Raw genomic sequence first — 13,325 nt, 5'->3', positions numbered from 1 at the left:
CAGCTCTCGTTGTCTCCAGGGCCCGAGGAACTCCAATCCAGTGTTGTCTGCTGGTCCATCCTAGAGAATAAAGCACGTGACTCCATAAAGCCCCTTCATTCAGCGTCTCCGCGTCTACGAGTCCTCTGCGCAGTAAAAGCCTACAGTCAGTCCAAACACCTTTTGTCCCTTCACCATCTAACCGCGCGCAGAGATCTAGAGGGCGGTGGGTGCCCGGGAACCCCTCCAGCGCCAGCACACAGCCCGACGTCCGTCCAGCTGGGGGCGCCCGGCTCCCCTAGCCCCGCAGGGTGGAGGGTTGCGAGTCCAGGGAGCGAGGCAGGCTCGGGAGCCCTCGCGCGCTGTGATTGGTTCTCGTATCCTCGTGACTCCCGGCCCCGCCCCACGCCCCTCCTCCGCATCCGAGCCGGGGAGCGCTCTGTCCGGTACTGAATGGGCGCTAGCGCGGCGCTGGGGGCGGGCCGGGGCGCGGGGCCCGGGACTAAAGGCAGGCTGGCGCCCGCTCCCTAATATGCGAAAGAAGGCGGCGGGCGGCGCGGAGCGGCGTCCTCTGCAGCCGCGAACCGAGGCGGCGGCGGCGGCACCTGCCGGCCGAGGTACGTGGCGCAGACCCCTCCTCGGCGTAGCGGGGCCCGCTGGCCGGGGGCGGCGGCGGCGATCGGTCCCTGCCCCCGCGTGGCTGGGCCCGGCGGCTCCGCCCCAGCCTCCTACGGGCAGCGCCCAGGGCACGGCTCCCCCAAATGCGCCTGGCGGGGTCACGGGCTGGGAGTCGTGGCCTCGCGCGGAGCGGACCGGCTGGGTACGCCGCGGCCCGCGCAAGTGTGGACGCGGTGGAGACGGAGGGGTGAACGGCCGGGATGTGCGCTCCATGCGCGGTGTCCCTTTCCCCTCTGTGTTCCGCAGCGACTTGGGGTTTAATTCATTGCTCGAAGCTTCCGAACCAGGAGAGCCCAGTTAACTCATTTCCCCGGGACATGACTGGGGGACCCTCGGTGGCTAGCAGCTCCGGCGGCTGTCTTTCGCATCCATCGGGAAGGCGTGATGTGCAGTGTCTGCAGGTAGAAATTCGCCAGTGACCTTTCGTGCCCACTCTGTGCGGCCAGCCCTGCGGAAGAGACACATTTTGGTGACCATTGGTGTTTCCTGAATTGTAAGGAGTGGCTTGACGTGGACATGCATTCATATGCCCCTTTAGTCTGTTAAGTAATACAAGATTTTCTGAGAGCGTCTTCGAATAGTAAGAAGATAGGTCCTGCCCAACCCCACAAGAGGTGGGTGACCTTGGCCAACGCTGATCCCCCTGTAAGACTCCATCTCCTGATCTGTAGTGGGAGCCTTGACCTGCGGATGGCCAAGGTCCCTTTCAGGCCCCTGGTTCTCTGGTTCTGATGGCAAATGTGTTCACCAGTGAAGAGGGTCCTGCAGAATCACTAGCTCACTGGAAAGACAGATTTTATGTCCTCATGTCTTAGTTCATGTCTGTGGCCTTTGCTTCATTAGGTATCAGTCTGTTTAAAAGGGAAAATGGTTACCTGCTAGCCTACATCTGCCCCTTTGGTTTAGCTGCTCATCAGGCCAAGCATGGATCTGACTTTGAGATTACAAAGAGGAAGGAGAAGTGGCTCCTGCCCTCTGGTGTTAAACTGAGCCCTCCTCTTGATAATCTGCTTCCGCAGAAGAGAGAAACCTTGGGGAGGAATCCTGTCTGCTGAGTGAAGGGGCACAGAGTCAGAAACTGTCAGGATGGGTTGTGGTTTCACTCTCCTAATCCTGAAAGCTTGACAGGTTAGGAGAATGTCTTACATTTCTGGTCGTAGAGCCAGGAATCACCTGAATTCCAGCCAGGGCTTGAAAGAGGAGAGACTGATGTGAACAGGCAGAGCCCTGTGACCAGAGTATAGTGAACCTCTTCATAGGTCTGTCTGTTGTCTGAGGAACGCTGTTTCTGTGAGATGAAATGAATCTTGGTTATGATTAGTTGTTGGGTGTTCCTCTAGGCAGGAAAAAATGGGTGAGTGGGAAGGCATGAAGGTGTTTGTGGAAGAGAGAGGTAGAGGGCTGACAGGCGTTAATGATAAACATGCACATTAATGACTGCCTGTTTTGAAAATGCTTATAATTTTGGCTTAAACTGCCAGATTGTTTCGTATTACCACGATAGGTTAGTATTGAATTTTTTGGAATTAATTTGTTAGTTCTTATTGGAATATAGTTGGTTTACAATGTTGTGTTAGTTTCTGCTGTACAGCCAAGTGAATCAGTTATATATAAATATGTATCTGTTGTTGTTTAGTCACTATATCGTGTTTGACTTTTTGCATACATGCTAGACTGTAGCCCACCAGGCTCCTCTGTCCATGGGATTTCCCAGGCAAGAATACTGGAGTGGGTTGCCATTTCCTTCTCCAGGGAATCTTCCCAACCGAGGGATTGAACTTGTATCTCCTGCATTGCAGGTAGATTCTTTACCATGGAGCCACTGAGGAAGCCATATATATATATATATATATATATATATATATATATATATATTTTAATATAGGCCATTCATTATACAGTACAGAATAGAGTTCCCTGTGCTATACAGTAGGTTGTTCTTGTTTATCTGTCTTATATATAGTAGTGTATATATGTCAATCCCAGTCTCCCAAGTAACCCTCCCCTCTTCTTTCCCCTTTGGTAACCATAAGTTTATTTTCTACATCTGTGATTCTATTTCTGTTTTGTAAATAAGTTCATTTGTACTATTTTTTTAGATTCCACATATAAGCGATATCCTCTGATATTTGTCTTTGTCTGACTTGCTTCACTCAGTATTACAGTCTGTAGGTCCATTCGTGTGGCTGCAAATGGCATTCAGTTCAGTTCAGTTCAGTTGCTCAGTCGTGTCCAACTCTTTGCGACCCCATGAACCACAACACACCAGGCCTCCCTGTCCATCGCCAACTCCCGGAGTCCACCCAAACCCATGTCCATTGAGTCGGTGATGCAGTCCAACCATCTCATCCTCTGTCGTCCCCTTCTCCTCCTGCTGTCAATCTTTCCCAGCAATTTTGTTCTTTTTTTTTGGCTGGGTAATAGTGTTGAATTTTAAGACTATGTTCAAGGCAGGATAAGAAAAAAACCCTTTGTTCTTTGATGTGCCTCCTCCAGTCCTCCCCTGTTTGCCCTGCTGGCCTGTTTGGCAGGAGTTTGTCTAGCAGGTTGGCTCTTGGGAGGTGAAAGAGACAATAGAAGAGGTTTCAGGTCCTCTATGGGAGTCCATCCAGGTGCTGGGGGCAGAAGGGAGAGTCTTGGAAGAAGGGTCACAGCTCCCTTTGCACACCCTTCTAGTTCCTGAGAAGCAGTTTAATCGATTTAATCTGAATTGCCTGTGGAGATACTCCCAGAGGGCATGCTCTGTGTTTTGGTTCATCTGGGAAGCCTTGGCAGAATGAAAGCAACTGGAAGTATACACACATTAACAATGGTACGCACTCCCTGTCTGCCGAGAAGCAGCAGCAAGGGGCTGGATCAGTGGGAGAGGTGTAAGTTAGCAAAGGCATCCAGAAGTGGGTAAATCACTGGCTTAGTGTGGGAGGAAACCATCACTGTGGATGGTGACATGTAGGCCATCAGGGAGAGAGATCCAGCTTGAGCATACGTGCAGAGGGGGAGCAAGGAAGATGTGGCGAGCAGAAGAAAAACGAGGTTAGAGAGGTACAAGGACATTGCCAGGCTTGTCTTACTTAGAAGAGTGTTATCTTGTTTTTCTAAGTATAGCATACATGCTAGAAAAGTAGGCCTAAGTGGATTACTGTCCAACAGATTTTAAAGATTCAGCATACCATGCTCTGAGATCAAGAAGCAGGAACACCCCGCGGGTCCCCTTTGAGTCACTACGTCCTGGAAGAGAACCCCTGCTGACTCTAGAACTTGTATCCCTGGAATTCTACAGCGTCTGTCTTCTTTCCTTCGGACTTGGGTTTCTGAGACTCACAACAGATGCTGCCTCTCGCTGTAGGGTGCTCACTCTCATTGCTGATTGGGCCTATGGGTGAATAATATACTATATCTTTGTCTTTGCACTGTTGATGGACACTTGGGCAGTTGGCTGCTTTGGCTATTACAGTTAGTGCTGCTGTGACTGTTTTCATACCTGGCTTTGTGTGTGTGTGTGTGTGTGTGTACATATTTCTCTTTTTAACAGCTTTTTAAAATATTACATTTATTTAATTTTTTAATTTATTGTGGCATGCGGGTTCTGGTTCCCTGGCCAGAGATTGAACCCGGGGCCCTTGCATTGGGAGCATGGAGTTTTGACCACTGGACCATAAGTGTGCTCAGTCACTCAGTCGTGTCCAGCTCTTTATGGCCCCATGGACTGTAGCCCACCAGGCTCCTCTGTCCGTAGAATTCTCCAGGCAGGAATACTAGAGTGGGTTGCTGCTTCCTACTGCAGGGTATCTTCCAGACCCAGAGATCGAACCTGTGTCTCTTGTGTCCGCTGCATTGACAGGCAGATTCTTTATCACCAGTGCCACCTGGGAAGCCCCTGTATGTGCATTTCTGATGAGGGTCTATGTAGGGGTGTGATTCCTGGGTCATGGGTGTGTGTATACTTAGCTTTGCCTGGGTAGTTCCTCACTACTAACTGATTAGCTCAACATTGACTTTGAACCAGGGAGACCGAGGAAGGACTTGTGCCAGGAGCCATGATCAGTTACCACGTGGCTGTGCGCTATAGATTCTCGGCTAGTGCAATCACCTCCAGGCCACAGGCCGCCCTGGGTCAGGCAGCAGGACCCTGGGTCAGGCGGCAGGACAGGCTGAGCCCTGGGGAGCCCTTTAGCTCCATGAGCCTCTGTGGTCAGGAAGTGGTTGTCTCTGGCCAGACTGGCACAGACACCCCAGGGAACTTCTCTTCCCTGTTTTTAGTTATGTGACTTGTGTTCCCTGTACCTCTGGGTTTCTACTGAAGAATTCCCCCACGTCTTAGAGGAAAAGCCTAGTTCTTGTTTGGTCTTTTGAGGCCATGCAAGACATTTTTGTTCCCCTTTAGAGTGCAGAAAAATATCCAGAATTAAGTAATATTGGATGGTTCATCAACTTCTTATACCCATGAATTTTTCCCCTTTTCAAGTTTTAAATATCTGTAATTAATGATTCTGTTTTATGTGATGTGATATGATTAAAGAGGGGAAAATGGATACAAATAACACATTTGAAAAGTCTGTTTTGATGGAATAGGATGTTGTGTTTTGAACATGAAGTCTGCCTTTAAGATGAGGTGTCATTTTCATAATTAAAGGCTTACATGTGTTGAGTTCAAAACAGAAGCTGTTTTTCTGTTATTCATGTAGTGTTTCTTCTTCTCTAGTCTTTTCTCTCCCCTCAGCTTCTACTTTTATATCCTCTTCTATCTTGTTCTATACCTCATTTCTGCTTTTCACAAACATCTTGTTTTCATTTCCAATCTAGACTCCAGCAACAAAAGAGGAAGACAGAGTTGTGGTACTTCTTTTTTTTTTTCAAATAGGGCTGCCAATACTCTCTGTGTTTTGCTTGTCATTTTCTGCAATCAAGTCCTTACCAGGATTTGGCATCTGATTTTCTTGTTTATTCTTCCTTTGGAGTGGCTCTGTCTAGTAGAAATATAACCCAAGCCATATATATATATATAATTAAAATTTTTCTAATAGCTACATTTAAAAAATTAAAAGGAAACCAGTGGATCAAAGTTTTGGTTTCCCAGGAAGATTAAAAGAAAAAAAAGAACAACTAAACTTGTATGCACCTAATAATACAGCTCCAAACTATACAAAGTAAAAAGTGACAGAATGACAAAAAAAGTTGACAAATGTGACAACATAATGAGAGATTTTAGCATATCTATTTCAGTAACTGATGGAACAAGCTAACTAAAAACCAACAAGGAATTGATTTAAGAAGCAAAGCAATTAATAAGCTTGATCAAACCAATTAAATAGAAAACACAGTTCCAGCAAGTGAAGAGTATACTTTTACAAAAATTGAACTTACACCAGGTCATAAAGTAAGTTCTAACATATTTAAAATAATTAATATCATATTGACCAAGTTTTCTGAATTCAACAAAACTAAATTATGTATCAGTTTTAAAATATAATTTAAAAACATATTTGAATATTTAAATTTGAAAGTATTTCGATTTGAATGATCAAGAAGTAACAGCAATGGAAAAAGATATGTCAAAATTTGTAGAATAAATTGTACACCTAAAGCTTGTGGGTTGCAACTAAATAAAGTAAGGGAAATATGCAGTCTTAATGACTCATATTAGTAAGAAAATAGGCAAAAATTAATAACCCAGTCGACTAAATTAAGTTAGGAACATAGCCAAGAGATTAGAGATTAAACCCAAGAGATTAGAAGGATTTTTTTTAAGACAGGTGAATTAATTTTAATAATTTATTTTCATTAAACCAATATGTATAAAATATTATTAAATCAATATAAAAGTTGTTATTGAGCTATTTTACATTCTTCTGGTCAAACTTAAGTCTTCAAAGCCTTGTGTGTATCTTACATGAGAACACATCTCAGTTTGAATGGGCTGTATTTGAATTACTCAGCAGCCACATGTGGCTCATGGTATCTTCGCCTCCTATAAACATTGAAGATATTTATGGTGATAAAGAGGGCAGTCAGAGCTAACAGTAGAGGGGTTCAATTATCTGCCAAGTGAATGGAGATTCATGAGAATCTATGAGTGTTTTATGGTTCACAGAGGGTGACTCTTTTTGAAAATCTTATATACTGCTCTCTACAACAAACCCACATGCTATAAAATATAGGACAGAAATAAAGATAAATGCTGTACTGACTCACTATATCCTTACCTGTATTAGACATATTATATATGTATGTGTATAGGTCATGTTACATGCATGTTATATATGTATATGTATAGGCTGCGTGTTGCTGCTTGCTATGCCCCCAGGCACATATATGTTATATTATGTGTATACAGAAATATATGTATGTATGTTCTTTTAGTGTTCACAGAAGCCATACAAGTTTGGCACTGTTATTATCCTCATTTTACAAATGAAGGCACTGAGGCTCAGGGAGGTCAAGAAACTGTACGGGGCAGAGCAGGGATTCAGACTCAGGCAAACTGACCTGGAGGTGGTGGATGAGGCAAATGCATCTCTGTCTTTGCAGCACTCAGCACATTCATACCCCACCCATCAGAAGAGCTCCCATCAAAATTCCTGAGAGGATGATCTGAGGTGGTCCCTAGTCGAGGTTCCTGCGTTTCCAGGCACAGCATCCTCACTCTGCCAGGTCTCCATGGCAACTTCCTCACTGGTCCTGCCTCACGATAGGACTTCCACATCTCCAGTCCTGCCTCAAGAGAAGTCTCTCCAAAATCCAGTTGCAGTTGAAATCCCCATTCCACAGTTGCTTCTTTTATCTTAGGATAAAATTCCAGCCACCATGGCATGCGCTGCTTCATTTTGCAGCCTCTCAGTATGTTGTTCCCTCCAGGGCTGGACCTTCAAACACTCACCGTAGTGCCAGCTATCCCTGCTCAGGGGCACCTGCTTCCCCAACCCCCACCAAGTCCTACCCATTATTCCTTCCAGAAGTGGGGGGAGCCTTTTCTTAGCTCCCTCCCAAACACACAACACACCCATGTCCCCCAAATGTCAAATATCTCCTAACACTGCCTTCATATCCAATGTAGAATAAGTTAACAAGAAAATTGAGGAAAATAATAACATTGGTGGTGGATCTACTTGTCTAATTTTAAAAATGAGATGAGAGCTCTTTGAAAAACAGGCTGTATCTGTGTTGCTTCTTGCTATACCCCCAGGCACATACTCCCTGCCTGATTAAAAACGAGGTTACGTGAATGACAGTATGCCTGTTTGGGATCCTGCCCAAGAGCTGGTTTTCCAAATTTTTGGAGCAGAGAGTAAAAGGGATGTGTGATTTAGACATAAAAGGAAATTGTATGTTTTAGTGTTGCTTCTCACAGACCTGAATACATGTTGTCGGTTTTAGGAATTCAAACACGCTTAACTTGTTTTGAGCTTAAAACGACTCAAACAAAACTTTCCTTTGTCTTCTGTGGTTGTTCCCTCTCTTTCAGGCTCTCAATGGCCAGGGCCTGTCAACCTTCGGGTTGTTCACAGTCACTGTTCCTCCAGTTCCTTTTCTGGGGTCATTATCACTTTCTGATTTGTCGTTTTATATGACTACTTTGGTTCTTCTGTTCCTAAAGACACAAGTGTTATTGAATATAGTCAGCCCTCCATGTTGACCAAGTGCAGATCAAAAATATTCAAAAAGGAACATTTCCTGAAGTTCCAGAGAACAAAACTTGAGTTTGCTGTGTGCCAGCAGCTATGTACATAGCATTCATATTGTATTAGGTATTATAAGTAATCTAGAGCTGATTTAAAATGTATATGGGAAGGTGTACATAGATTATATGCAAATACTGCATCATTTAATATAAAAGACTTGAGCATCCATGGATTTTGGTGTCCAAGCAGTGGAGGTGGTCCTGGAACCAATTTCCTATAGATACCAAGGGACCACTATACCAGATTACTGCATAAACTGCCTACTGAATCCTCCACCTTGCCTTCCCCACTTACCAGCTATCTGCTCACTGAGGAATATTGCTAAGGTCCTATTTGGTGATGTCTCTTCATAATCTCAAAGCATAAGAACCCATACCCTGACCCTTTGTTTTGGGAGGAGGGATCTTGGTTATTTTAGAATTTACACACTCACCCATTTAGGGAAAAGGGAAAGTTTAGGGAAAGGTCCCCATATTGAAGCTTGTTCATATTAGATCCCAGAGTTACTGTTGTTAAGTGTTCATTCTACTGACTTTTACTTTTTCCTATTAAGTATTATTTATTCGGCCTGACTACTTGTATTCCCTTTAGATGAAGAGGGAGATCTTCCACTGAAAAGGTTGCTTTTAGATTTTGCTTTATTTGTGGCATTCAGGAGGTTGCCACAGATGTGTTCTGCTGTAGCATCTTCTGCATGTCTAATTTGCTGTCACATGGGGGCCCACCGCCCAAGAGATATTACTTAAGATGTTTTGTTAGAGCTTGGAGGGACCTGGGCAGTTCTCCAGGCAGTTACCTCAGTTTACTCCAGTGTCCTGTCTTATCCCTTCTGGCCTCCTCCTTGCATCCCCCTCTGGTACCCCCACCTCGGTCGTGAAATCGTCTCAGTGCATGGTGGAATGGTGGCAGCTGGTGGGGCCTTCTTGCATTCTTTGCTTTTTTTTTTTTTTCTATTAGCAGCCTGAATTTGTTATGCAGGCTGGATCTCAGCAGGCTGGGTGCTAAAAGAACAGCCGCTGCCAGCTCAGTCACCAAGTTCTGTGGCCTCTTCTTTCACTACTCTTGTCAGCCCCCATCTCTCCATCCCTGCTCTGGCTCAGCTGCTCCATCAGCCCTGATGGCCGATGGTCATCAGAACCCCTTGACCATCCCTCCTGTGGCCTCTTACATCCCTGTGTGAGCCCTCTGCCCTCCTGCTTAAGGATCACTTAGGGTCACCTCCTCCTCTGAGGCCAATTTGGAGGCCCTCATTCCTTCTTTTCTAAAATTTTTGATGTTTATTTATTCATTTATTTGACTGTGCCAGGTCTCAGTTGCAGCATGAAGGATCTTTAGTTGGCATGCGAACTCTTAGTTGCAGCACGTGGGATCTAGTTCCCTGACCAGGGATTGAACCTGGGCCTCCTGCATTGGGAGCACAGAGTCTTAGCCCCTGGACCACCATGGAAGTCTAATGATTCCTTCTTTGCTACGTCTTCTCCCACTTTCCCCCAGACCCCCTGTGATCTGGCCGGAGCAGCCATCCCTGGGCATCTTGGCATGCCCGTCCTCCCATCCGGAATACCTGCTCTCTCTCTCCTTTCTGTCTCTGAGGTCTAGTCTATGCTTAAAGGACCCATTTACAGTTCATCTCCTCAGGGAGGCTTCCCTGATTTCATCTGATGGCACTAGTGTTCCGTTGCCTGGGGCACCCCAGGCGTACTGCCATGCCGCCGCTTTTTGGCATTTTGGGTATTTAGGTATTTTTGTTTTCCCTGGATGGATTTTTCGTTTCAAGAGAAAGGCTATGTCTTAGTTTTCTTTGTATTCCCAGTGCCTGGTATATGCTTATTACATGTCTCTTTAAAGGATCATTAGGTGAACAAAGCAAATTATATAACAGTTCAGACCAGCCCTCCCCAGCTGGGGCTCTACAAGAGGATAAAGGCTGAATGCTCTAAGGCCATCATCATATTGGGTTGACCAAAAAGTCCATTTGGGATTTCCCATAACATCTTACAGAAAAGCCCAAACGAACTTTTTGGCCAACCACAATATATTATGAATTAACTTCTCTCCCATGCTTCTGGAGTGATTCGAGTTATAGACCATCCTTGAGAAAATTAAAATAGACACTCAATCCTATTGTATAGCATGGAGAACTTGTGGCAGCCTGAACGGAAGAGGAGTTTGAGGGAGAATGAATACATGTGTATGTGTGACTGAGTCCCTTTGCTTTTCACCTGAAACTATAGAAGCATTGTTAATCGGCCCTACTATTAAAAGTTAAAAAAAAAGAAAATAGATACATAAATCCTTTTCTGTAGGGCTCAATCTCTAGTGGAACCCAGCCTGAAGGTGTCTAGTATAAGTAATATGATCCCAATCCTGATAAAATATACATATGCCAAGAGGAAAGGCAGATGCAATATAGAGCATAGTGTTAGGGGTGGACATCACTGTGTTGTAGTGTAACAACCAGTGTGTGATTTCAACATGTTCTTTCTGAAGTTTTTAACTTTGTGATAACAGAGTTTTAAAAAAGTTTTTTTTGAATAAGCCAAATTGGAGGTACTAAACCTGGCTGTTCCTTACTATAAGACAATGGAGAGTTCAGTTCAGTCGCTCAGTCATGTCCCACTCTTTGCGACCCCATGGACTGTAGCACACCAGGCTTCCCTGTCCATCGTCAACTCCTGGAGCTTATTCAAACTCATGTCCATTGAGTCGGTGATGCCATCCAACCATCTAATCCTCTGTCGTCCCCTTCTCCTGCCTTCAGTCTTTCCCAGCATCTATTCCAATGAGTCAGTTCTTCACATCAGGTGGTCAAAGTATTGGAGCTTCAGCTTAATGAAGAGTTAGTGTTTTGTTTTTAAATATAGGTCCACTATGGGAACTATATTTAAAAACAAAATCCCAAGTTTGCATTGCTTTCTAGTAAGGCACAGCCAGGTTTAGGAACTCCAGTTTGGCTTATTCACAAGCCACTCCAGCATTCTTGCCTGGAGAATCCCCATGGACAGAGGAGCCTGGCAGACTACAGCCAATAAGCATTGCAGAGTCAGACCCAACTGAAGTGACTTAGCTTCACGTGCACCAATAGTGGACCAGAAATCACTGAGCTGACCCTTCAGCAATGGCCTTGGAGAACCAGGCCTCCATGTGAGGATGACTAGCTGTCAGACCTCTGAACTTGGGTGTTGCCACTGTTCTTTGTAAATGAAGGGCCCTGTCCAGCAGGCATGACTCACCATAAGAGAACTTAGCATAGTAATGAGTACTTACAGAATACTTTCAAAAGCAAATCTAGAGATATTTTTTCTTAACAGCTAAGAGTAAACATTAGTTGTTGTTCAGTCGCTAAGCTGTGTCTGACTCTTCATGACCTCATGGACTATATAGCACGCCAGGCTCCTCTGTCCTTCAGTACCTCCCGAAGTTTGTTCAGATTCATGTCCATTGAGTTGGTGATGCTATCTAACCATCTTATCCTTTACTACCCCTTTCTCCTTTTGCCTTCAGTCTTTCCCATAATCAGGGTCTTTTTCAATGAGTCATCTCTTCGAATCAGATGGCCAAAGTATTGGAGCTTCAGCTTCAGTCCTTCCAATGAATATTCAGGGTTGATTTCCTTTAGGACTGAACATATCCTGTGGTTATTAAAATTAAGTCTGAGACAGAAGTCTCAATGCTTGTTCTTGCTCATCAGCTATTGCTTCAGCCAGCTCTGGGGTTTTTTTCCTTTCTGAAGTTTGACTTTACTTGACCTCACACAGAATTTTGTCCATATGCTGGCTGTTGAAACCAGTAGATCAGATGAGGAACAGGATAGTTACTTAGTCTCTAAGTATCTCCCATCAAGTTACTTATTAACTACAAAGGGAAAAGAGTAACTTGATAGTGGATAAATTTGCCTTACACAACTTTGACCAATTGATTTTTCATCAACGGTATTGGGACAAAAACAATGTCAGGGGCCTCTGGAGAAAACACATCGGGACAGACCAGCACCACTTCTGGGAAATTCCTGCCTGAAATGTGTATCTTGAATCTAATCATGAGGAAATGGACAGATCTCCACTGAGGGACATTCTTCAAAACAACTAGGCTGTACTTTTCAAAAAATGCCAAGGTCATGAAAGATAAAGGAACTGTTTCTGCTTAAAGGAGGCTAAAAAGATATGACAGCTGAATGTCACATGCAGTTCTGGATGTGTGTTCCTGTTTTTGCTCTGAGGCCATTATTGGGACTGCTAAAGAGATTTGTCTGACGTCTTTAGAGTAGAGAATAGTATTAAAACAATAATAATTTCCTGATTTTTATCATCATACTTTGGTGTGTCTGGGAGTGTCCTTTTTAGGAAATACTAAAACATTTAGGGTTGCATGTCATTGTGTCCTCAGCTTACTTTCAAGTGGTTAAAAAAAGTAGTATGGATATCATAAAATAGAATCACCAAGCAAATGTGGTAGAATGGTAACAAGCAGGTTGTCTGAGCAAGGCGAATTCTTTGTACTCTTTTGGCAGTCTCTCTGTGTATTTGAGGTTACGTCCAAAAATAAAGTTTAAAAGCGCGAAAACCTCTGGGTCGTGGTGTTGCAGCCAGTGTAGCATCAGAGGCCAGGGCTCTCGGTGGCTGTCCTTTCCAGGGTCACTACTGAAATCATTTCCGACAACACAGCTCTTTTCAGAACTGGTTTTGTAGAGAATGGGTTGGAGACCACTCAGTGTGGCTACACCTGAGAGGAAGTTCTTTCCCCAACTGCCTGTTGCTGTCATCACCACTCTGTCCCAGAAGGCATCATGCCTGCTGTTCTCCCCTGGGTATCTGGTCAGCCAGCTCCAATCCACACATTTGTCTGACTAGACCTACAGCTGCCAAGGAGACTTCCTAGGCAGAGTGTAACTTCACATTATCACTCAACCTGCTCTGAACGTACTAGCACACATCTTCAGAGAGGTGACTTGGCCACCATGTAACAGGCAACAGCCAAACAGTTAAGTAT

At 44.7% G+C, this 13,325-nt stretch overlaps 1 protein-coding gene across 3 annotated transcripts in view; it reads left to right on the top strand.

The window, feature by feature from the left end:
- Window positions 1-423: 423 nt before the first annotated feature.
- Window positions 424-13,325, top strand: part of ST3GAL5 (ST3 beta-galactoside alpha-2,3-sialyltransferase 5) — a 56,679-nt gene continuing 43,777 nt past the window's right edge. The window contains exon 1 of one of the 3 annotated variants that reach the window (XM_061155269.1): window positions 424-596. In XM_061155269.1, the coding sequence (XP_061011252.1) occupies window positions 512-596 (85 nt within the window). In that variant the 5' untranslated portion in view covers window positions 424-511. Of the gene's footprint in view, window positions 597-920; window positions 1,059-13,325 lie in introns of those variants that run through there. The other 2 variants (XM_061155267.1, XM_061155268.1) reach the window with 2 other exon arrangements.

This window comes from Dama dama, chromosome 11 (genome assembly GCF_033118175.1).
Source record: "Dama dama isolate Ldn47 chromosome 11, ASM3311817v1, whole genome shotgun sequence".
NCBI classification, from domain to species: Eukaryota; Metazoa; Chordata; class Mammalia; order Artiodactyla; family Cervidae; genus Dama; species Dama dama.
Note: the sequence above shows the minus strand (reverse complement) of the source record. Positions and strands in the feature narration are given on the sequence as shown.